The sequence below is a fragment of the Lepisma saccharinum genome, chromosome 25 (assembly GCF_977018435.1).
Source record: "Lepisma saccharinum chromosome 25, izLepSacc3.1, whole genome shotgun sequence".
NCBI classification, from domain to species: Eukaryota; Metazoa; Arthropoda; class Insecta; order Zygentoma; family Lepismatidae; genus Lepisma; species Lepisma saccharinum.
The window spans coordinates 54674104-54697036 of NC_139253.1; the positions used below are offsets into that span (position 1 = coordinate 54674104).

General features: G+C 36.1%; 1 protein-coding gene across 1 annotated transcript; it reads right to left on the reverse strand.

Annotated features, from left to right (window-relative positions):
- Positions 1–9703, reverse strand: LOC145978647 (helix-loop-helix protein 1-like). Its single transcript, XM_083111406.1, has 4 exons — positions 9620–9703; positions 6423–6469; positions 827–921; positions 1–253 (listed from the first exon to the last, which is right to left on the reverse strand). Exons 2-4 carry the CDS (start codon positions 6426–6428, stop codon positions 1–3), a joined length of 354 nt encoding a protein of 117 aa, XP_082967532.1. The 5' UTR covers positions 6429–6469; positions 9620–9703.
- Between the last annotated feature and the right edge of the window lie 13230 nt (positions 9704–22933).

A 22933-nucleotide genomic window follows, 5' to 3' on the forward strand; every position in this document is an offset into this window, starting at 1 on the left:
CTAAACGTCCAGCACGTGGTTGAGGTATGCGATGTAGCAGATTGCAAGGCGAAGGATTTCTATCTTGGAGAGTTTCTTGTCGGGTGGTAAAGTGGGTAGGAGCTTCCTGAGTTCGGCAAACGCCACATTGAACGCCTCCACCCGGATCCTTTCTCTTGTCGCGTGAGCCGTGCGGTACTTCTGCGTCGCTCGTCTTCTGCGCCTGCGCTCTTCCCTCGACAGCGACGACATCTCTCGATCCCTTTCTCTATCTCTGAAATGAAGGCAGGGTGTTAAGCGTGGAGGGAACTTATTCTTCAACTGAAGTCTTATTGTTCCTTGATTTTACAACCATATCAGTTGGTTTCACATATTTACCTAACAGGAAATATTGGTTTAGTGTCATACCTGTCTCATTTAAATCTGTATCTACATATTCTTATAAAATTATTCAATCAAAAACATTCCTGTGTCACTGATAGTGTCTTTTATAATTTTACTGCATTTAAAAAATAATGTTGTATTTCATTTTGTGATATTTTTCAAAGCAATTTCTCCCCAGGCAGTGCAGACCTCTTTGGGATGGAGCTGCACTGCGAAATAATGAGTTCTGGGTTCGAAATCTGAGTAAGACATGGATATTTGGGATTCTTCTTGATCAATTCAGAGTTCATTTTCTGTATTTGTAGCTTACCAAATATGATGTATTAAATATATTTGGAATATGATATTGAAATTGTTGCACAATACATTATTGATTTTTAGTGAACTTAAATTACACAACAGTAACTTTTAGAAGTGTAAAATAAAGAAGAAACGTTTAGGAACTTTATATAGCCTTACTTACCTTCGTCTAAGGGCACAGTCGAACTCGACCACAGGGTCGTTCTCGCGGTCGGTGGAATCTCGCTCTAGGTCAACAGAGCTGCTCATCACCCGGTCCTGTAGGAGAGAAAGGGAAATCATTCCACAGAAACCACTTCCTGTATGAATATGTACAGTAATGTTTTATATTGTCTTTATATTATTATTTTTGTGTATTGCTATTCTCATGTTTTAAAATGTGCTGCACTAATTACGTTAGTACTACCCCTACTTTCAATGTTTGCACAACTTATGAAATGTAGGAATCGTTGAATGGAAAAGTTAGTATTTATTTATTAATTTCACCATTCTAAACGAGGAATTAAATAAATAAATAAAAGTAGGAAGGTATAGAATAATCATTCATACGTCAAAAGGAATATGTCAACATCAAAATCTGTAATAAATCCTTGATAGCGAGTTACATTACACCATACACACCTATTACGCCATACCGATTTCCTGGATACATATTGGATCCCCTGAATATTTAAATGATTTATATTTGAATATATCTAGATTCTACTTAATATTGTACATATCTAATTTACATCATTTTGCACACTTCAATTCATCCATACGCGAACTGATCAGAGTTTACGTTTCTGTGTTTAATTGGCATTTGTGAAATAAAAGTACTAAAAAAAATGCAAATAACTTAAAGCCCAAAACGCTGTTTAATGGCTCATATTGAATTTAGGACTTTAACATTTGATAAATAAAATACCAAGAAAATTCACTTGTGTTATTAGATCACAATCAATGATTGAGGCAGGAATAGACTGCCCTTTTGGTACATAAAAGAGCGGGCAATTCTTTTCACATCCGACTCGGTGAGCGTTATAAATGTCTTCTAGACATACAATGAATATGTTGTGGTTGACTTTCGATCTTGCAACTGAACTTCCCGGGTCCAAGTGTTAGCCTTGGCGTAGGTGTTCTTTGTAAGTTTCCCTTCGTCAATTTCATCCAATCATAACTCATCTTCATCTTGGCTCTTAGTGAAAATTGGTAGAAAAGTGATGTAAAATAACAAAATTACAAAAGAGAAGATATTTATTAGTATCTTTCTTATTAGTTGTTTTGTAATCAAGTAATTGAATTCATACTTATCACTTATCGAGATATCTGAAGACAATTTATACAAAATAGGTAAGCTAAACACATATGAAGTAGGATGAATGTGAGAAGTAAACTTCAATTTTATCTTGCCTGAATAATCTTGATATTATAACAACTAACAAGTTGATGATCTTATCTATGCAATCTAGATAGCTCACTTAACCAAGCTCATGCTAACTTCCTTAATAAACCTAAAAAACGTAGTTTAAGCAAAATATTCACTCGATTTACTTTTACCGCACCTACCAAACTAAGACGCATAATCAAATCTGATGTAAGTTTTCTGATACAACTTTACTGTGGCTGACCTGACTGCGTAATACAATCAACACAAACCTAAAGTACGTAATCTGACCCAATTTTTCCTTAAGCAACCACAAACAATCTGATCTACATTAAATAGAATCTTCAATTGAGTTATACTTAACTAAATATAATTTCTTATACAGGTTATTCTTGACACAGGCTAACAACATCTGATCAATCTCCATTATACGTATATTTGTATACTAGTCAACATGAATGCAATATTTGATACAATAAGAACAAATAAATCACTAAACCTTTATACCATTCTATCTGGAAACGATTCCCTCTCATCTGTCTTCACGTACGCTAAAATATTTTGTTGATGAAATGGCCACATCTGAGTCAATTCTAATATTTGAATCTATGAAAACCATGCGTTGCTCTGGAAATAATGAACCAACAAGGGGGTGAGGAATACCTATTGTTAGTTGAGATTTCCACGGTTTCTGAACTGTGTGATAGGGATGAAAGGCAAGGTAAGCAACAATGAAGTAAGAACATTTATTCTAAAGCACTTGTTATTGCTATAGTTATACAGGGTGTTCATAAAGTCCCGGTACCATTACAAAAAACAACATAGCTCGGAAACTACATGCAATAAAACAACGCTGTTGGTTGAAAAATGACCATAATTTTTCAACAAGATGGGCACTGGATAGGCATTTCCCTGGCAGGTGGATAGGCCGTGATGGACCTATTCCCTAGTCACAGCGCTCTCCTGATATCACACCTTTGGATTTCTTCTTCTGGGGGTATGTCAAAGATTGTGTTTACCGCATTCCTGTTCCAGATGTGGCTACTCTTAGAAGAAGAATAACGGAGAGTATCCTAACTGTTACTGGTGATATGATGGGGCGTGTATGGGCAGAAGTGGATTACCGCCTTGATGTTCTGAAAGCAACTAGAGGCCGCACATTGACGTATGACATATAAACGTGGAAAGTTGTAGCTCATTTTGCAATCAACAGCATTGTTCTATTGCGTGTAGTTTCCGAACTATGTTTTTTGTAATGGTACCGGGACTTTATGAACACCCTGTAGTTTTTGACAATTCAGGTGCCTAAAAACATTCTTTGGGATTAATTTTCTTGAATGCATTAACATTTTTGGGTGCGTCGGCCCATATGTCCATTAAGCACCCTTCAAAATGTACGAGGAAAATCCTCTTATCTAAAACCCTTAGCTTAGAGATAAATAATATGTTTAAAGAGCCCCTTGAGAAAGTTTTAAGGCGTAAGGTTGTAAAGGGACCTGCACAGGACATACACAACACATTAAAAAGGAAAGGTGAGGCGAAAAGCTTCCTCAGAAACAGGCTCTTCTCCAAAAGGTAAAAACCCATGTTAAAACATCCCGCAACATGGAAGGTTAAAAGTTTGTTTGAGGAAAACAAAATCAAAACAAAACGAAGTCAGTAATTACATTCGATAAAAATATGCCTAATATTTAAAACAACATTATATACATTACACATTGGAGGATCCAACCCTTGCAGCAAATAACCATGGGTGAGACGCTTTGTCCAATTTGAAGCTGAGTTAAAAATGTCCTCTTCTCGACAGGAGGGACGGTACGAGGAACGTTTGTTGTGCATTTATTATTGACTGAACCATTGCGAAATAATGATTGCACTACACAACAGTACTCCCTAAATACGTGGATACAAGTTGTAGCTCTTGTTGTACTCCCTCAATTAATTTCACAGATGCAAGGTGCTGATGTTAAAAGAACCTATTTTTCTAATCGCTCAACACCAAAAGTTTATATATTTTTTTACAAACATTAAGTTCATTTCCAAAAGAATTTAAACTACAGTAGACCTATTTTACTGCATCGTGGTTCTAGTTAGTTTACTTGATATGTGCTATTGGAATCATTTTTAAGGAGATGAAAACTGTTAAAAATAATTGTGAAACTATGGAATAAAATAAAGTTTAGTTTTAGGAAACCACAATAGGGGCTAATGCTCATTTGTGCAAGAGGGACTAACACTTTTGTAAAGTAGTAGTCGATTCGAAGGTAAGGTATTGCTCTACTTCAGAAGAGTATACGAATGACTTTCTTCCTTTTCAAATCTTTCAAACGGAATTGTCCGAAACTGCATACTTCCACAATTGTCATCGAAATAATTGTGGAGATTATTACTGCCTAGCAAATTATATAACTTTTATAACTTTTTCATATACCATCACTAAAAGCAGAATTTTTTTTTCCCATTTTATGCATACATAAATGTATTGAAAATGTCATATAATTCTATCATATAAATTTCAGTCCACTCTATTTATAAAAAAATGTCAACCTTTTTTTTAGGGGCTTCTAAAATTCTAGAATGAGATCAGGCCCTTCGAGACGAGACAGAGATAAATCTTTGTAAATTCAAAATGAGGCTATACTTGATGTCTGAGACACCCGATCTCGTTCGAAACTTTGGTATCATATTTGAAGAATGTACTTAGAATATATTTATATTACTATGCGATTTATTCAGACGTAACCAGCGTGTATGTTGTTGATTTCTCATATAAGGCTTATATTTCGTAAAGTATTGTAGAAGTATATCCTGGAAACTGCAATTTTGCAAGTTAACGGCTGTTGCCTCAACCAGAACCCATAGCCAGAACAATTGTGGGACTGTGTGTTGTTAGTCTCATGCCTTATTCTTATGTGTCTGAGTGGCACTTTATGTCCTCAGTTTTTTATCACATGTATTTGAATTTTAGTAATTGAATACATATATTTGCCTTTAGTGTTAATAAATGTATTCGTAAGATAGGCTTTCGAGAAAGCTGATTGATTGATTTGGATTTTTTCACTTCGCTTTTCTCTGCCACTTGGCTAATCGCGAACATGTTGATGAGTGATGAAGCTGATGAAGTGACACTCACAAAGAACATCCATGCCCAGGGCGCGATTTGATTCCTGGATTCATGGAGTTATAGCACGCTGTGCTAATCACTACGACACGGAGATCGGCTTTTCGCAAGAATTATCCTATTTTTTACTGTTCAAAGGTTTGTACCCAAGTGGTGTGATTAGTTAAGTAATACAAGCTTTCATGCACCAAAAACTTTAATTTCAATCAACCACGTTAAAAAAACAAACACATCCCACTCTGCAAAAGAAGAATTCAAAATGTAGTCAGATCGTTACTCCTGTCTACCCAAGTTCTTCACTTTGTGCGAGCGTTCCCGGGTTCGATTCCCAGTGGGAGACCGAAAAATTTCTTAAGCACAATTGAGGAGTTGCTTGAAAATAAGAATTACCCGGGTCCAGGACTCGAAAGACAGAAAACAGCGGCAATGGAACTCGATGCAATGACCACGCCCAATGATGAAAATATGCTAGCAGACCCTGACACCCAGAGTTTAGTTTACCTGCTAGATCAGAACAGACCTTAAAGAAATGCTTGACGTTAGTCACCACCTTACAAATCGGAACACACAAATACCCTAATGTAAAAATTAAGTTGACTTATCGAAGCATAAAGGGATTTCATTTGGATCTCAGTGGCACACTGAGAAATTTTTGTTCAACAATATTGGTTGATTGATTTTGTTTATTTTACTTCGCTTTTCTGCCACTTTTGGCTAATCTAGAAGATGAGGATGAGTGATGATACAGTGAAATTGTGGAAGGGACACTCACAAACAGCAGCCATGTCCGGGACTCAAACCCGGGACCTCTGGCGTCGTAGCGCGCTGTTCTAACCACTCCACCACGGAGACCGGCTGTTCAACAATATCGTAGACAAAAAAGGCTTTAAAACAAGTTTCTTTCAACCGTCAGTGTCTTGCGTGTCAAATTATTTGAATCGGGTATTTAAGATATAATTTGCATCGAAAAGTTTAGGGAATACTGTACCCTCCCGCCAAACTTTTAGCCCCGTTTCTGCACCATTTCCCACTTATGGTATCACTACTATGTCGGGCAGGTGTAATATAACAAATAAGTCATAGAAACCCATGATCATGAGATGAATTTAATCTAATGAAGATTCCATAGAGATGCCCACAAACGTCTTTCTTATCATAATTCTAATCTTAACTCCTTTCACAGTTTTTTCTCTTTAAAATCCAATTTCCCACAATTAACCTGCACCGAATTTTTAGAAATTGAGTAAGGAAATGAGTACAATAATTACTTACTTTCATGAATTTTTACCGGCTGATATCTCTCTTAGTAGCAATCAACCCTGGAAAAGGAAATAAAATTCAAGGCATTATTACCTTCAACAAAATAAGAGGCAATTGTCTACCTTTGTTTATCACAAAATAAAGAAAAAAGACATAATATAAGATTGAACCCCATGAAGTATTGGTTTCCATTGCTTTTCTTTTTTCATTATTTAAAGAAAATTGTGCTACTTAAAATTGAAATATTTTTGATTCCCCAACTTCACATTTCTATCTGGTTTCATTGCACGGAAAATGACCGAATATAATTTTTTATGCCCAGATGTCTACTGTGTATGTTTCTCCGCGGTGAAACTTGAAGAAAATCTTGAATGATGGTTTCACTTAATAATAATTTATTTATATTTATAAAATATAATAATATTTTTGGTTTCATATTTGTGAACATCTTTGTTGTAAGTAAGAGAATCTCACATGATATTTATTCCGCAAGGTCAAATAATATAACTTTACCTAGATTGTAATATTTGTAAGCAAGCGTTGTAGAGATTCATTACCTTAGAGTTATACTTTTCAAATAACTGGATTAAGTGTTTATTGTCAAATATGCTTTCAGTACATATATGTAGTTATGTAATTCAAATTTGCCGAGATTTTCCTTCAAAACCAAGCCTTCTGGCTAAAAAATTAAGCTAAAAGCCCCATTTTTAAATAGAAGTTGACAGATGTTCATACAAATGTTGTATTAGGAATCTAAATAGCTGGCTTATACAAATTCATTGCAGGTTCATTTTGAATTAATTTGTTAGCTGTACTTCGTTCATTACATATAAAACTTCTGCAATTATACATACGAATTATGTATTATTGCGACATATAATACGTGCAAAATGGAAAGAGACAAATAGAGATGAATAGAGATTGCATCTCATCAATCTTGTTTTTAATTTTAAAACTGGATGTCAATAGTGGAGATAGGCGCTACACGTATGCCGACCTCTGTGGCGGAGTGGTTAGGACAACGTGGGTTCGAATCTCGCCATGGATGTTCTTTGTGAGTATCTCTTCATCAATCTCATCATCTCATTATTCATCTTTATGGCTACGATTAACCAAAAGTTGCAGAAGCGCGACGGTAAAGAAAAAAAGAGACAAAATCAAACCTTTCTCTGTATGCATTTGTTTATTTCATTTTTTAAACATGTAACTTCGTTAGTATTAATAATACCTTTTCCTATTAACTTCAACTTTATTTCTTCATCCTCTGTTCTAGTATAATGAATGTGACAGTAAACGGAAGATAGAAACAATTTGCAGAATTTCTTAAGATGGTATTGGTATCTCAAGTTATTATAAGTAACTAAGTTATTCATTTAAATTCACCGTACCTTAATCTTTATACATTGGAATATGTTGATTAATTCATTGGCCATCACGCTCACCAGATTTAAATCTGGTAACCCTTATCGGATGGAAAATGCTATCATTGAATTACACATTACTCCTTGTATGTTCTTCGCAAATGCATCATTTTGCCAGCTACAAGGTCTAAAAATGCAAACAAGGTGAAAAGAATTGAACATAGGAATTCGTATTTTGTGCTGTTCCTGTTCGATCGTCTGGATCGGGGAATTCTTGAATCCTGTCAGTTTTCATCCCCCGTGTCTCATCCTGAATCGAAGGGGATAAAGAAGAGCAACAGGAGGTCAGTGTTATCCTCCCCCAGCCCCTTCCAAATTCTCCCCTGCTCTCCTGAGGGACACATTCCACTCAGATGCGGAACGAATAGCTGTTCGACTCTAATCTTTCCCTCCCATCCATCAAACTCTGCGGAGGTTATGGTGACAATTACTGCCGCATAGCCCAAGAGATGTTCTCAATATTTGCATACTGAATTTTCAAAGCTCCCCTGTGGAATAGCACACGTGGTCCCCCACAGCTGAAGTTCTTTGGTAACTGAGCGCCGACACGTGTTCCTTTGGACTCATCACTGTTCAATTATTTCTTCCGTTATTTCGGCTAATTATTTTCACAAGGCTTGGCTTCGAAGTCCTTCCATCTGTTCTACACAATTGACTTCGTCACCATTTTAATTCTTTTTTGTCAGTCAAGAGCTGCAGAAATTCGTCTGCGGTTTTTGAATGTGTAGTTAAAGTGCAAGGTACACCACTGTAAAAGTGGACTGCAAAAATAACGGCCTAAGAACATCAATTTTCGATGCTATCCAACTACTAAAGAAACAACCGTTTTTATAGTATTTTGCTCGCAGGACACATGGACGAGCACTGGGAAAATTTTACTAACAAGACTTCCTAAGTTCAAATTATAATTGTTTGAAAGGATTTAAAACAAAACCTCTGTTGAATAAACCAATTTTATTACTACTGAACATTGTTATTGTATTACAGAATTGATAAATTGATAAATAAAATAACTTGTTGAAAACTGAAACGTGTGAGCGCGCGTTAGGTAAATATACCCGGGCATTGTTTCTATAACCCTGTGAACGGAACTAACAGTCTTACAGCTGATTCAAGGCCCCTATAGTCGGAAGAGTTCAATGGAAATGTACTGAGAAGGGTGACCTTAGAAATGGTCAAAATCAACTGGATACTTAGGGATTAACGGTCATGACAAAGTTAACCTAACTAATGTAATCTTAATGGTTCAATTTGTAAAAATGTATTTCTCGTGAAAGCAACTGCAATTCATAATCATTATCTATCTTTATGCATGACAAAATATTCAAATTTAAATGAAAAAAAAAACGTTTGCGTCCGGTTTTTGTAAATTAACAGGCAGGCTGTTAAATTTTAACGGTAGAATATTATACACATTACGGTAACTCCTAACATTGTAGTACAGAACTGTAAGTTAATGCAACTTTGAGTTTTTCAATGTGCTGTTAATTCTTTAACTGCGAGATTAATTTTGAACCCTCCTTCATCCTGTAGTCATCAATTGCAAGCCTGTATGCTTGTCCCACAGAGATTCGCACACAAATTGAGAAGAAATTTTCAACATAATATTGACAAGTGTTGGATTGCTGAGTAGTTTCATCTCCCAAACAATATAATGTGTTCTTATAACAGGAAAGACAAAGGTGACCCATCGTGCAATAGTTGTTCTATTCTCTCCCAGAATACTATAGAGTTCAACGAAATAAGTTACAACATTAAAGTATTACATCACACGAACATTTTACTAACCTTCATTCTTGAGGAAAATTATTTCAGTCTTCCTGCCTCAAAATGCTGGTCTTATTGAGTAGATTTACCCAAACGAGTTAGTACGATCATCACTTCACTATGGTTCTGTCAATAATAAGTGTGCAACAAAGGCAATATGTTGTCTCCAATTATTATGTATCACGTCAACTACGTTGCCAAGGCTTTTAGTACTATGATTCGGGATCACCGTGGTTTCAAGAATTCGTCATTGTATAATATTGCATGGGATGATTTTAATAGTAGAAGAAAGGTGCAAGGAAAAAAATAGCAAAGGGGTAGTTCAGAATATAAAACCTCCTGTTGTTGTTTATTCTAAACAACCTCTTACAACTAAGATTGAGATTATTTACTAAAGGTTTGGTTTGATTGGTTTGATTTGGTGTTTTAAGTCCACTTTGTGCACAGTAAGGCTAATCGGGACTGGACCTACAGTTTAAAGTGGGTTCCGAACCACTATGTGCCTCCACCGGGTATCGAACCCGGGACACCTTGATCTCAAGGCAACGACGCTACCACTGCGCCATAGGTTATTTACTAAAGGAATAGATGTTCTGCACATAGAAAGTTTACTAACGTTCTCGACAATATATTCTTGTCTATAAAAATTCTTGTATGAGAGTGGATATAGAGATGGGTCAAAAGTACAGCGCCTTGAATAACGTAGTGTGGAAAACGGCACAGTTCTGCTTGGTATTCGTCTGCTTATAATGGAAGTAAATGGAGTTTTCGCTGCAACGTCTGATTTTTTTACATAAAGCATTTCTATGAATGTGATAATTGCTATGATATTTGGTACAGTAGTCGCGAAGATGTTAACGAACATTCTAGACAGTCGACCACGTCCTGTTATCGTCATACTTTCGTTAATACTACGGGAGAAAAAATACGCGTGGAATGCTCTTGGCAACTAAATTTTTGTGTATGAATTAGGTTCATTATTATCATCATCATCATCATTTCTTTTAAAGATATACACACTGAAGCATTTGTATTTTGGATATTTACTGCCTCTTTTCTTCCGCTTTAAACTAATCGCGGCGATGATAATAATGATGATCGCATGAAACGACAAGGGGAAACCCACAAAACTTTCTTAGTGCCATCCACCTGAGTGTAAGGAAACTTTCAAACCAATGGGACAAGCGACACGGGATGTTTACACTGTCACACTAGTAACACACACTTCCAGACTGTAAAATAGCATTCATTGCACATGAGGGTCCAAACAGCAGACGACACGTTCATATGGCGTATTCGCGTGCTACTTGTTACTTCGGTCGGAAAGCTCCTTAAAGGAAGGGTGCTGAGACCGAAGCGACGCGCTACAGGGGGAGTTCCCAACTAAGTGACAAGCGACATGGTGCCTTCAGTCTATTAGCAAGCGTTGCTTGCGAACAACAGATAGGCGACACGATAAACCGCACATTACAACAACAGATCTAGGCGACACGATAAGCCACACGTTTCGCTTTGTCGCTTGTGCGTCGCTCAAACTGGGCCATTTCCTCAATAGCTTGCAACATGTTGCAGTGGTTTGTTGTTCGCGCATGCGCGATGCAATGAGTGTCTTGCTTTAGGGAGATTGCGCACCAAAGCGACAAGGGGCACTCGACACTTATCGCTTGAGGATTTCACCAACCAAACGCTGGCCTGTGCTTCCCGTCATGCCGCTACGATGTGAAATGTTGCTCTTGATTGGCTCGTTTCCAAGTAACATGTGTCGCTTCGGTATGAAAGTTGCCTTGGACCGAAGGACTCGTGTCGATTTGGTGTGAAATCCTCGTATCATTTGTCGCGAGTCTCTTTGGTGTAAAATCTCCTTGAGGAAACGGTGCTGTCAGAACTTGTGTCCCTACGGTTCGAAAGTCTGCATTGATTACGGACTGCTAGCTTCCAAGCGACACTTGTGGTTTTTCGCCTCGGTATGAAATATCTCTCAGGATACTATTTATATTCTAATAACATAGAAAAATAAAACTCTAGTACGCAATCCAACACCTGACGTCCGGAATCACTTTGCGATGTTTCTTCTTGTGTTACGCTTGCTATTTATTTATTAATTTTATTTTACTTTTCTTTCCAAATTAATGTCATTTCGTGACTGCAAATCACTCCACAAATATAACTGTTTCCATCAATTCACTTACCGCCTTTCTAGAGAAACAAATCTACACAATATATTCCAAAAACTAACTAAGCCGCATTACTTTCATAACAAAATTAGCACCTGGTTCGATCGCACTGCCATCTATGTTTGTCATCCGTCTGGGGAACTAGTTTCTTGGGTCGTTTTCCACACTCAAGTTATTCAAGGCGCTGTAGTCAAAAGTTACTCTGTTCAATGCTTCCTCTCTCCACGGCGCCTACGGCAATAGAGAATGCCAAGAAAACACGATTTGTTCTTGCAGTGTTCACAAATACATTAAATCATGTCCCAATATATTCAATGTTTAATGTAGTCAAGTTCAAATAATTCTTTCAATGAAATACTAAGATTTTTCTTACAGGTACGTGTTGGTGAAAATACTTTTTTACCCATAATATTTCATAGGCTCTATAGAAATTAACCATTGCGTCTTCCGAAAGAAAATATATTTGCAAAGGCTTGCTATGACATAAAGGTCGATCATCTTTACACCGAACTCCTCTGCACCTCCAAAAAACCTCCGAGGAGCTTCGGCTTCACTCCCTCTGCCGAAACTCATGAAACTTTAGCCAGGAGAACGTCATGGATTATTTACAAGAGTTCCGAACGTGAAGAATTCATGACTAAATCTGGTATTAGGGTTTATGAAGATTACTTTTCGCTTTCCATTGTGGACGATTTGTATGCAGCCACAGATGTGGATTTGCAACCGAAGATGGAAGCATAAAGTCATGCATCCTCAAAGATATTTCTACCATGTCTGATGCTCCATTGAGTGTGGAAGTGAACTGTGCTTGTGTAAGCGACACACCGGCAGGACCCATGAAACCAATGGTAGCCGTTTCGCAAACCGCAATGAAGGGCGTAAAAGGAAGAAAGAAGAAACTAAAAGATTTACAGTTTGGTAAGGGAACACAGAGGACCTCTTGCGGAAACCTGAAAATTTAATCCTTACGACGTGGGAAATTTGACGGTGGCCGATTCTTGATCGTAATAAAACAAGATACAATGTTCTTAAGAATTCTGTTCTCTGATTTTACTGTCCTTTCGCTTTTCTTCTTTGGTCTTTGGTGGGCGCCCTCGACACCTCGCTTCGCACGAACTGCAGTCTTTGAGTGGCAGTGGCGTAAGTGGCGTAGCGTGCTATTCTTGCTCCCGAAGTTAAAATGCACTGGGTCCTTAAAAGCTGTCTTGCAGCCTATGCAGGGTAAGGAGTGACGACGGTGAATGCTCTATAGTCAACTATTGCATCGTCTCTCAACAATAATTAGATCTTGCCAATAGATTCTTTAATGTTAACTTGTTCATGAAGCAAATGGATAGTTTCATGTTTTCAGATATCATCAGTGTTATCCTTGATAACATATGAACTAAAGGAAAATGTTTAACTGTCAGTATATAGCTACACAGTTGATTGCCGAGAAATACTTTATAAAACGTATTTTTTAAATTGTTCTCCAAGGGAGCCCAGTAGATTTTTCTCAGGTGGGCAGAGTAACATTTCATATCTTACCCCTCAGTCATACAACTTGTATTTTACCTATTATTATTATTTTACAAATCATAACATTAAAATTGAGTAAAAATATCTTGGCACTCTTGACAAATTCCAAAGTCCATTAAATTGAAACTGGATTCGCCTTGCTTGCTTTCCTTCCTGTTGCAAAATGCAATAACAAAGAATGAAAAAGTTACACTACCAACAGTGGAAGGTACACGAAAAATATACTTACAAAGTACGTATACTTATACCTACACATTATGTACTTATAAAGCTCTGGACAATCTTAAGAAAGCCAATCAAGGGGTTCCGGGTTCGATACCCAGTGGAGGCACAATGCAAAGTTGTTCTGATCCCACTTTAAACTGTAGGTTCAATTCCGATTAGCCAATCTGTGCATAAAGTGAACTTAAAACAACAATTCATTCCAATCTTAAGAAAGTTGGACCTTATCTTCATGGCGTGAAGAAGCGTCTGGCCACCACATATCCCTTCGATAATGTTGTCAGTTCTTTTAAGGACTCCCAAGTGTTTTTTAATATATTTTAAGGTTTTCGTGTAGCTAATACTACTACTACTACTACTACTACTACTACTACTAATAATAATAATAATAGTAATAATAATTCAGAATATCAATAAACGCAAAACCTTGGATTAGGAAAATCATATATAATCTTAGAATCTTATAATTATTAGAATAATTAAATCAAGAAGACTTAGATGGGCAGGCCATGTGGCACGAATGGGAGAGGAAAGAGGAGTTCACAGGATTCTTGTTGGGAAACCTGATGGTAAGAGACCTATAGGAGAGCCAAGACGAAGATGGAGGGACAACGTTGAGATGGACCTAAAGGAAATCGGTAGGGATGGAAAAGAGTATATAGATCTTGCTCAAGATAGGGACAGATGGAAGGCCTGTGTTGCTGCAGCCATGAACCTTCGGGTTTAAGAAGGCTAGAGAGTTAGTTAGTTAGTTATATATAATCTTCAGTGTTTAGCTGAAAATTACTGTAATGCCGACCTCAATGTATGATCCAATGACCCTACTATGGAGGCAAATGCAGGTCTAGTCGGAATTCACATAAAACGCAATATAATGATCATCACTGTGTTTAGGAACCATTAAGAAAAAAAGCACGGGAATTGAATATGAATTCAGCACAAATACTAATGCAGACTACACAAAGTAAATCTTTTAACTTACCAATTGATATCGAAGTTTGAGATCGAATTCTCGTTGATAGAATAATGAATCTACTTAGCAGTAGACTTTCGCCTTCCGCTACCATCACTAGCGCACGCAGGATTTTTTCGGAGGGAGCTATAATTGTAAAGGTGGATATTACGTAGCTGCATTCTTGGGTGTGGGCATTGCACGTTTTGAAATATTTGGTAATTTCCATTTGTAATCTTCGTTTTGAAAGTTATTCGAAGACAAATTTGGTAATCGATGGTTATTTCAAAGAGGGTTTTTAATTTACCACTACGGTATTTTCCGAGTTCATTCCTGCATTTACTTGAAAATGTTGATATTTTCAAAATTTGAAATTTTGGAGCCGACTGTAGTCCCATCAGACCACCTTTCCCTGCGTACACCAGTGCGTACCATTTTGAATTTATTTCTGTATTATTCTTCATTTACGTTATGTATCTACACTATACTAAGGTGCTAAGGACACGGTCGACTTTCTCGTGCTCTCTCTCTCTCTCTCTCTCTCTCTCTGTATGTCATAACACCATTTGTATTAAAATACACTTGTCATTATTCTTACGTTGGCTCTAAACAATAAAATCATAGATAATAATTTGTAAAATGAGTCAAACTGTTTGTTTAAAATGATAAATATCGCCTTAAAATTAGGTACCGATGCAGATACAAGTAATTGCCAAATATAAGAGCATAATTTAAGGTAAGTGAGATTTACACTATAATTATCATTTTATTTTAGAGCTAACAGCTTTTAAGCCGTTTTTTGTCCATTATAATATGCATATAAAACATACATAATTGTTTTAATTTACAAATATCCGTCTTTACCTCCTTTTCCTATTTCACAGACTTTGGATTCAGAAAGGAAAACGTTCCCCTTTATAATTGTATGTTGCACTTTCTTAAAAATGTTAACAAACTATAACCCATCCGAACATCCGGATTGACAACTAAACTTGATAAATTTATTGGAAACTGAATCTTTGAATTATATTCCTGTAGTTTACGGTTATTACAAGCATAAGAAAACAGTTTTTCTTTGTGACGTTTCAGGAGAACACACGCTCCTTTCATCAGACATTTATTTTCATTTTGACTAAAGATACAGTTATAACAATGATTAGTATTTTTTTTAAACAAAAAGAATAAGTTATATGATGGATGTTGTCAATGTTACATTGTTGTACTCGTATAGCAACTTAACTGTGAAAAAAGCAGTCTGTTTTATTTTTATTTCAGATTTTTTTAAAATTATGAATCCCAAATATCATCAGGTAATTCAAATTCATCATTGTTTTCACAAAGTCTCTTGATGTTTTCTGTTACATTACATTTTAAAGATGGTGGCTTACTCCATTTGTGAAAAAGAAATTAATGGTTTCAAGATCTGGTTGAAAGAAAACGACATTTTCTTAATAAAATCGAACAAGGAAAATAAACCTGTCCTTATCCGAATTAAGGACTATAAAGAAAAAATGGAAGAATGTTTCAAAGTAAACAATTTCACAGAAACCTCTCGAAACCCTATAACTAAAATAATAAATGAGGTAAAGAAAGTAATTGAAAGCAGTATCACGATACCAAGAGAAATGAAGAAAAAACTCATTGTCAAAAATTCAACCCTGCCGATTGCCTTTGGACTATAAAAAACTCACAAACCGACCCATCATTGCAACTTTCACTCATCCTGCATTCAAACTATCCAAATATTTACTTGAAAGACTTGCTATAATTAAACAACAAACACCATTCAGTGTTAAAAATGCATATGAAGTGAAACAGAAACTAAGAAATATTTTTTGGAATAATGAGTATCGTATTGCAAGTTTTGATGTTGAAAATTTATATCCTAGTGTCCCAATAGAAGGTGCCACAGATGCATTACAGAGATAGCTTATTGAGATGAAGGTTAACCAGGTAGAATCATGGGAAATGGTTCGATGGTTTACTGTATGTGTAAATTACAACTACTTTATATTTGATGGCAAAATCTATCAGCAAAGTAATGGTCTATCAATGGGAAACCTAGTATCCGGAATCATCTCCAGCATTTTCCTTCATTACATAGAATCTCCAATTGTTAATGCGATAGGTGCGGATATCAAACTCTGCATCAGATATGTAGATGATGTGCTAATTATTGCTAAAAATGAGAACACCATCATGGACGTATTTAAATTGTTAAATGAATCACATCGTCGCATAAAATTCACTTGCGAACCCATGAATAACAATGTAATTTCTTTCCTTGATCTGCAAATTAAGACAACTGACTCGACAATTCAAACATCAGTCCATAGGAAAAAATTAGCGGGGGAAAAATACATCCATGCCAAATCAACACATTCGCGTATAACAATGGATAACATATTTATATTTTTTTTTCTGAGAGCACAAAGACTATGTTCTAATAATGAGGATATCAAAAATGAAGAAGAAAGGCTCTTTAATATAGCAAAAGAAAATGGCTTTCACACTAACAGAATAAATCAAATCAAAAAACAAGTCGCAAGAAAACTAAAGGAAAAAAGAAATACAGACAAAGATGAAAAATCTATCTGTAGAAAAGAAATTTGTGTGCATTCCATTCCACAAGGGATTCTCACATAAAATTGCAAAAATTTTTAGAAGTTTTAATTTCAAAATTGTTTTTAAATCACCAAGAAGTTTGGAATGTACATTTAATGAATTCAAAATGAGAAACTCTCTACCAGATGTGGAAACCACAGGAATATATAATATAAGTTGTTCATGTTCAAAGGATTATGTGGGACAAACAGCAAGGAAAATGGCAATAAGATGGCACGAACACGATTTGGACATTATAAATCTAAACCCAAGAACAGGTTTGTCAACTCATATCATCGAAGAGAAGCATTTGATTATAAAGAGAAGGGTTTTAAAAAGATTAACAGGAAACACAGAGTTGAATGTCTGGGAAGCTTCGTTCATTGCAGAAGAACACTGGAATAAATTAAATAATTAAAATAGTAACATAGATCCAGTATGGAGTTTTCTTTTTCACAAACGGAGTAAGCCACCATCTTTAAAATTTAATGTAACAGAAAACATCAAGAGACTTTGTGAAAACAATGATGAATTGGAATTACCTGATGATATTTGGGATTCATAATTTTAAAAAAATCTGAAATAAAAATAAAACAGACTGCTTTCTTCACAGTTAAGTTGCTATACGAGTACAACAATGTAACATTGACAACATCCATTATATAACAGATTCTTTTTGTTTAAAAAAAATTACTAACCATTGTTATAACTGTATCTTTAGTCAAAATGAAAATAAATGTCGGATGAAAGGAGCGTGTGTTCTCCTGAAACGTCAGAAAGAAAAACTGTATTCTTATGCTTGTAATAACCGTAAACTACAGGAAAATAATTCTATAATGCAAGCAATGTGTACATACAAGAAAAACTTTGAATTATATTTTGGGCATTCCACTTTCTCAGCCAAATTCACATCTCTTATTGTTCGTTATTCCAATTGTGAATAAATGAGCCGATCTCTGTCTAATAATTAAAACAATTACATTTCTTGTACCACTGACATGATGACACCATGGCTTGTGTGGCTTGAATTCAGCAAATGATCTGTATGATTCTCCAACTGTTACAAGTTCATTTCGACACTAATCAAACCATTCGTTCAAAATTTTCTTCTTAACTGTAGGGAGAAGATCAGTATAGGGTCTTTTCATGTCAATTAGTCCAGGCCATTTCACCCACAGACACGAATTGCAACGAAATTTTGTAGTTTTGGCCTAGGTAAGAAATCGTATCAACTATTTCTTGTCTGGGCTCTATACTTTTACAGTTACAGGAGGTCAAAGTTTTCAGTATTTGCTAATACATGTTGCTTCTGGTTCTTCGTTGCAGGGGAATGTAGTACATTAATACAATAATTATATTTCAGCATGCAACCTTCGTAGCTCCCTGATTTCTTTTCTTTAAGCCAATAAAAGTATACAGGTTCAAATAAAGAATGACCGAAGAGTTTCATGTTTTTCACATCGTTACAAAAAAATATTTTGCATGAACAAGACATGTTTCTTACTGTAAGAAAAAAACTAATTGTATTAATTAATATTTTGGTCAAAGGCGGTCCTTTGAACTTGCCGGTTTTTGTGCTTCACTAATTATCTTAGTACGTTCTAACATATTATTAAAAACGATTCGGGGTTTTGATGGCTTGTGTATAAAATTTATGCTAATTTATGAAACCCACTTGAATTAAAAACACTGATATTGCACATTACCACGTCTTTTCTGAATTAATTTTAACTGTCAACAGAGTAACAATGATCATATTTATGACTATTACAGAAGACTAACTGCATGAATGTTCGTGCTAAAACATATATTTAGAAGATTTGCATATATTTTTATGCTGGGTGAGCCAATAGTTTGGAACCACCTCTTTAATAGCTGAGCTGATACATACAAATCCAATGTTGCAAAACATGATGTGGGTGAGGAATAAAACCATCCAGACCATGCTACCAAGATTGCCGCCATCTTGGAGTCAACAACATTTTCTTAACTGGAAAGGTGGTTATATATATATCAAAATGGGCTAGAATTTGACGAGAAACATGATTGTGGGTTCAGGTTTATCGTACCTCGGATCATTCTCGCGTAATTGGTCATTTTGTGTGGTGTGCTAATAGTTTGGAACCACCCCAATAAAAGATAGACAGGATGATACAAACCAATCCAATGTCGCAAAATTTGATGTGGGTGAGAGGTAAAACCACGCAGGCCATGGTATACCAAGATGGAAGCATCTTGAAAGTCGCCATCTTGGAGTAAACGTTATTTTTTTAAACTGGAAAGATGGTCACGTGGCATTCAGAATGGACCAGAATTTCATGGAAAAGGCGATAAGAAAAAAATTGATAGTTTCTTACCTAGGTCAAATCTACAAGTATACAAAATTTTCTTTGAAATCCGTGTCGGTGGATGATATTTCTGTTCTTCATTGGGCGATTTAACATGGAATGACGATAGTATAATGATAAGTCCGTATTATTTGGGAGGCACGCATGCTTTCTTTGAACACCCATCAACATGATAATTGCCTGTAATATTACGATGTGCTATAACCCAGGTACACTCGATAGTTTTTCAAGTTTTTTTGTATTGTTTGAACTAATTGAATACAGTTTATAATACAGCGTGTCCACAAAGTCCTGCTACCGTTACAATGAAACTTAACTCCGAAACTATATGAGATAAAGACATGCGGTTTTTCGCAATGTGTTCTACAGCTCTCAAAGTTTTATTTACAATTACCAGACTCAGCATACCACACACATTGTGTCTTCTCCTGTGCTGTCGTCATTGTCGCTCACAACATATAATCTGAAAATAATAATAATAATAATAAAATACCACTACTTATTAAAACTTTGAGAGCTGTAGAACACGTTGCAAAGAACCGCATGTCTTTATCTCATACAGTTTAGGAGCTATGTTTCATTGTAATGGTAGCAGGACTTTTGGACACGCTGTATAAGGGGACAGGCCTGTACCCAGGATTCTTTTGAGGGGGGAGGAATGCCAAGAAATTAGAAGATAGATGAAATGTTTTTAATAAGTGTTAGATATTATTTAATTATTGCTTTTTATTAAAAATGATAATTAAATTTTCATACTTTTATTGTGTTATGTTTTTATAATGGTGTAAATCTATTAATGTTCTCTCGAAAGGAAATATTTCCTTATCAGAGTTGTAGCTAGAGATTTCAGCGCCCAGGACGAGAATGATTTTAGCACCACCTGCACCGAAATTGCACCCCCCTACTTATACCTTGTAGAAATTTTATGTACTTACTCTTTTCTGCTGAATCCTATGAAAAGAGAACTTAGCATTCAGAAAATGTGGCTAATAAAAGAACAGTCGGTTGTACAATCAACAGCAAAGGTATTAGGAGGATCTACAGCAAAGTGGGTTAGTAACCCTGCGTGCTCAAGAGCAGCTTTGATAAGGCACCTGAATTGTCCCGAGCTGATCCAGGAAGTGGGCGATCTTTAATCCTCAAGGACTTTCTGCAAAACGATTGCCAAAAGAGGTTTGTGTGAGGATTTGATCACCATGAAATTGCTGGGTGATAAGTAAATATGTTAGCGTTTTCGTTATTTCACCTAGCTTTGCTACCTCTGGAAGTTGAATGATGAATAGATTAATTTGATGCACTGATAAACACGAAAAAGCCTACCCCGTGGCAAATTGGTTTGCGTAACGCGCTTCGAAGTCAAATATTTTGGTCTTCAAAATATAAACTTGTGGTTGTCTTCATCCCACTTCCATCTATCACATCTTAATCTTTATAATCGTGATTAACCGAGAGTGGTAGAACAGTGACGTGAAATAACAAAAATAGAACCTTCGGCGTCGGCTTTTAATTTTCACATAGATCTTTTTGTTATTTAGCGTCGCTTTTCTGCCACTTTTGAGTAAGCACGACGATGAAGATGAGTAATGATAGAAAGACACTCAAAAGAACATCAATGCACAGACCGATATTCGAACCCGCGATCACTGGCATCGTAGCGTGCTGTGCAAACCACACTTCCACGAAGGTCGACAGTTTTCACATAGAAACTTTCACATCTTCCTTACACATATTTCTACCATTTTCTCTTATAATTAATACTACTCCTTCATTTCAAGTTTAGCTAATGTTTACAGCTTTCGTTTGGTAGTGATTGAGAACTGCATCATTTTATGTTGAGGCACAAATTCCATCACCCAGATTTAACATAAAAAAATGTAGGTCCAGTATAGATTAACAATTTTTAATTCACTTAAATTAGCAAACATTTTGCGTTGGTTCGAGATTATCAATTGGGATAAAATTTAGACATAATGAATCTGAGTAGAAAAATGCCACTTGCGTATCACAATTGCCATGTACAACTGATCTCCGTATGTAGTGTTTAGCACGCCATACTTCAAGTATAGGCTATGATTGTTTCTGGGTTATGTACTTGATGTGCCCCCTCGCTCCCTTCCACTGAAACAAAAAGGAGATTGTCCTCGCAGAACAAACTCATAAATTAAAGTGTCCAAAACAGCTATTAGGCATGTAACAGAAGAAACTTCTTAGCATTACAACTAATTATAAGCTACGTCGAGGCCGAGAGTTAGGGCGGTCTGACTAAACTTCTCCACTTTTAGTTCCGAGTTCGAGTCCTGGTCTCCGCATGTCTCTTGAAGGTCTCTTTATCAATTTAATCTAATTGTCAACCACCCTCATAGTTGCGATACATAAACGTGTCATAAAATCAAAGCAAAACAAGAACAAAATATATTTGTAAGATTATTGCAATGTCAGAACTACATTAGAGAAAAAACGTGAACACAAGATTCATTTTCAAACAGGCATTTGGGGAGAACTGTGTAGACAGACAACATGCTCCCGAAAGTTGCCAATCGACGCGTAGCATGACCTTCGGTACTGGAATTGTGCTCTTCAGGATAGTTTGCTGGAGGCTCCTCAAGCGTCTTATAAAGAATGCCTCGGTGTGCACAACATTGCCAACTTATTTTCCGTCGGGCAAAACTTTCTCCTACTGTTATATCTGCTTTCGGGTGTACATCCCACGACATCTTTGAAGCAGTGTGTGTTATTGTTCACATCTGCAAAATCGATTGCAAATTAAAGGTAACTAGGTGGAGGGAGAAAAAAATAGAAACTTTAAGAAGACATTAGTTTCCTATTAAATTAACATATAAGTGATATGTTTTATTCCCGACGAAAGGAGATGAGAAATTTAGGAGAAATGTCAGGTCAGTCAAATTTCTATATTTCAGGGACCTAGGGTGACAATGACAACCACCTTCGCAGCTACGGCTTCATTTCTTACTAGTCCAATTTGATATAATTTTATAATCTTATCTATGACTGTAGAAGTGAGTTTACCCCATGCTGTTACCAGCCCTAAAGAGAGAGAGAGAGAGAGAGAGAGAACAAGAGATGTATGCAACATTCACATACAAGCTGGCATCATTCTTTGTTATTCCTTCTTTGTATGTGTTTATGATGTTATTCTTAGTAAAGTATGTTTGAAGTCCAAACTAATTGCTTATTTTTGTTGTAATAACACAAACTCTTACCCTCGGAAAAAATTAATGGGGGAAAAATTTAATAGAACAAGATCGTTTGTGTAAAGGTGGGAGATCCCCCTTCCACCAAGGGAATTCGTACCCTTAATGTGACCACCAACGCTATGGAATTATCCTTATAATGAAGAACATATCTGAATGTGAATTAACCACAAAAAGAGAACATTTTCTCAACAAGACTGCAGTTCAAGAAAAGTCAAAACAGGGAGTAAATATAGTGAACTGTCCCGACCAAATTGGAACATTTAGTAGCTTCGCGTAAATAGTTATAGAACTAAAATTACTAA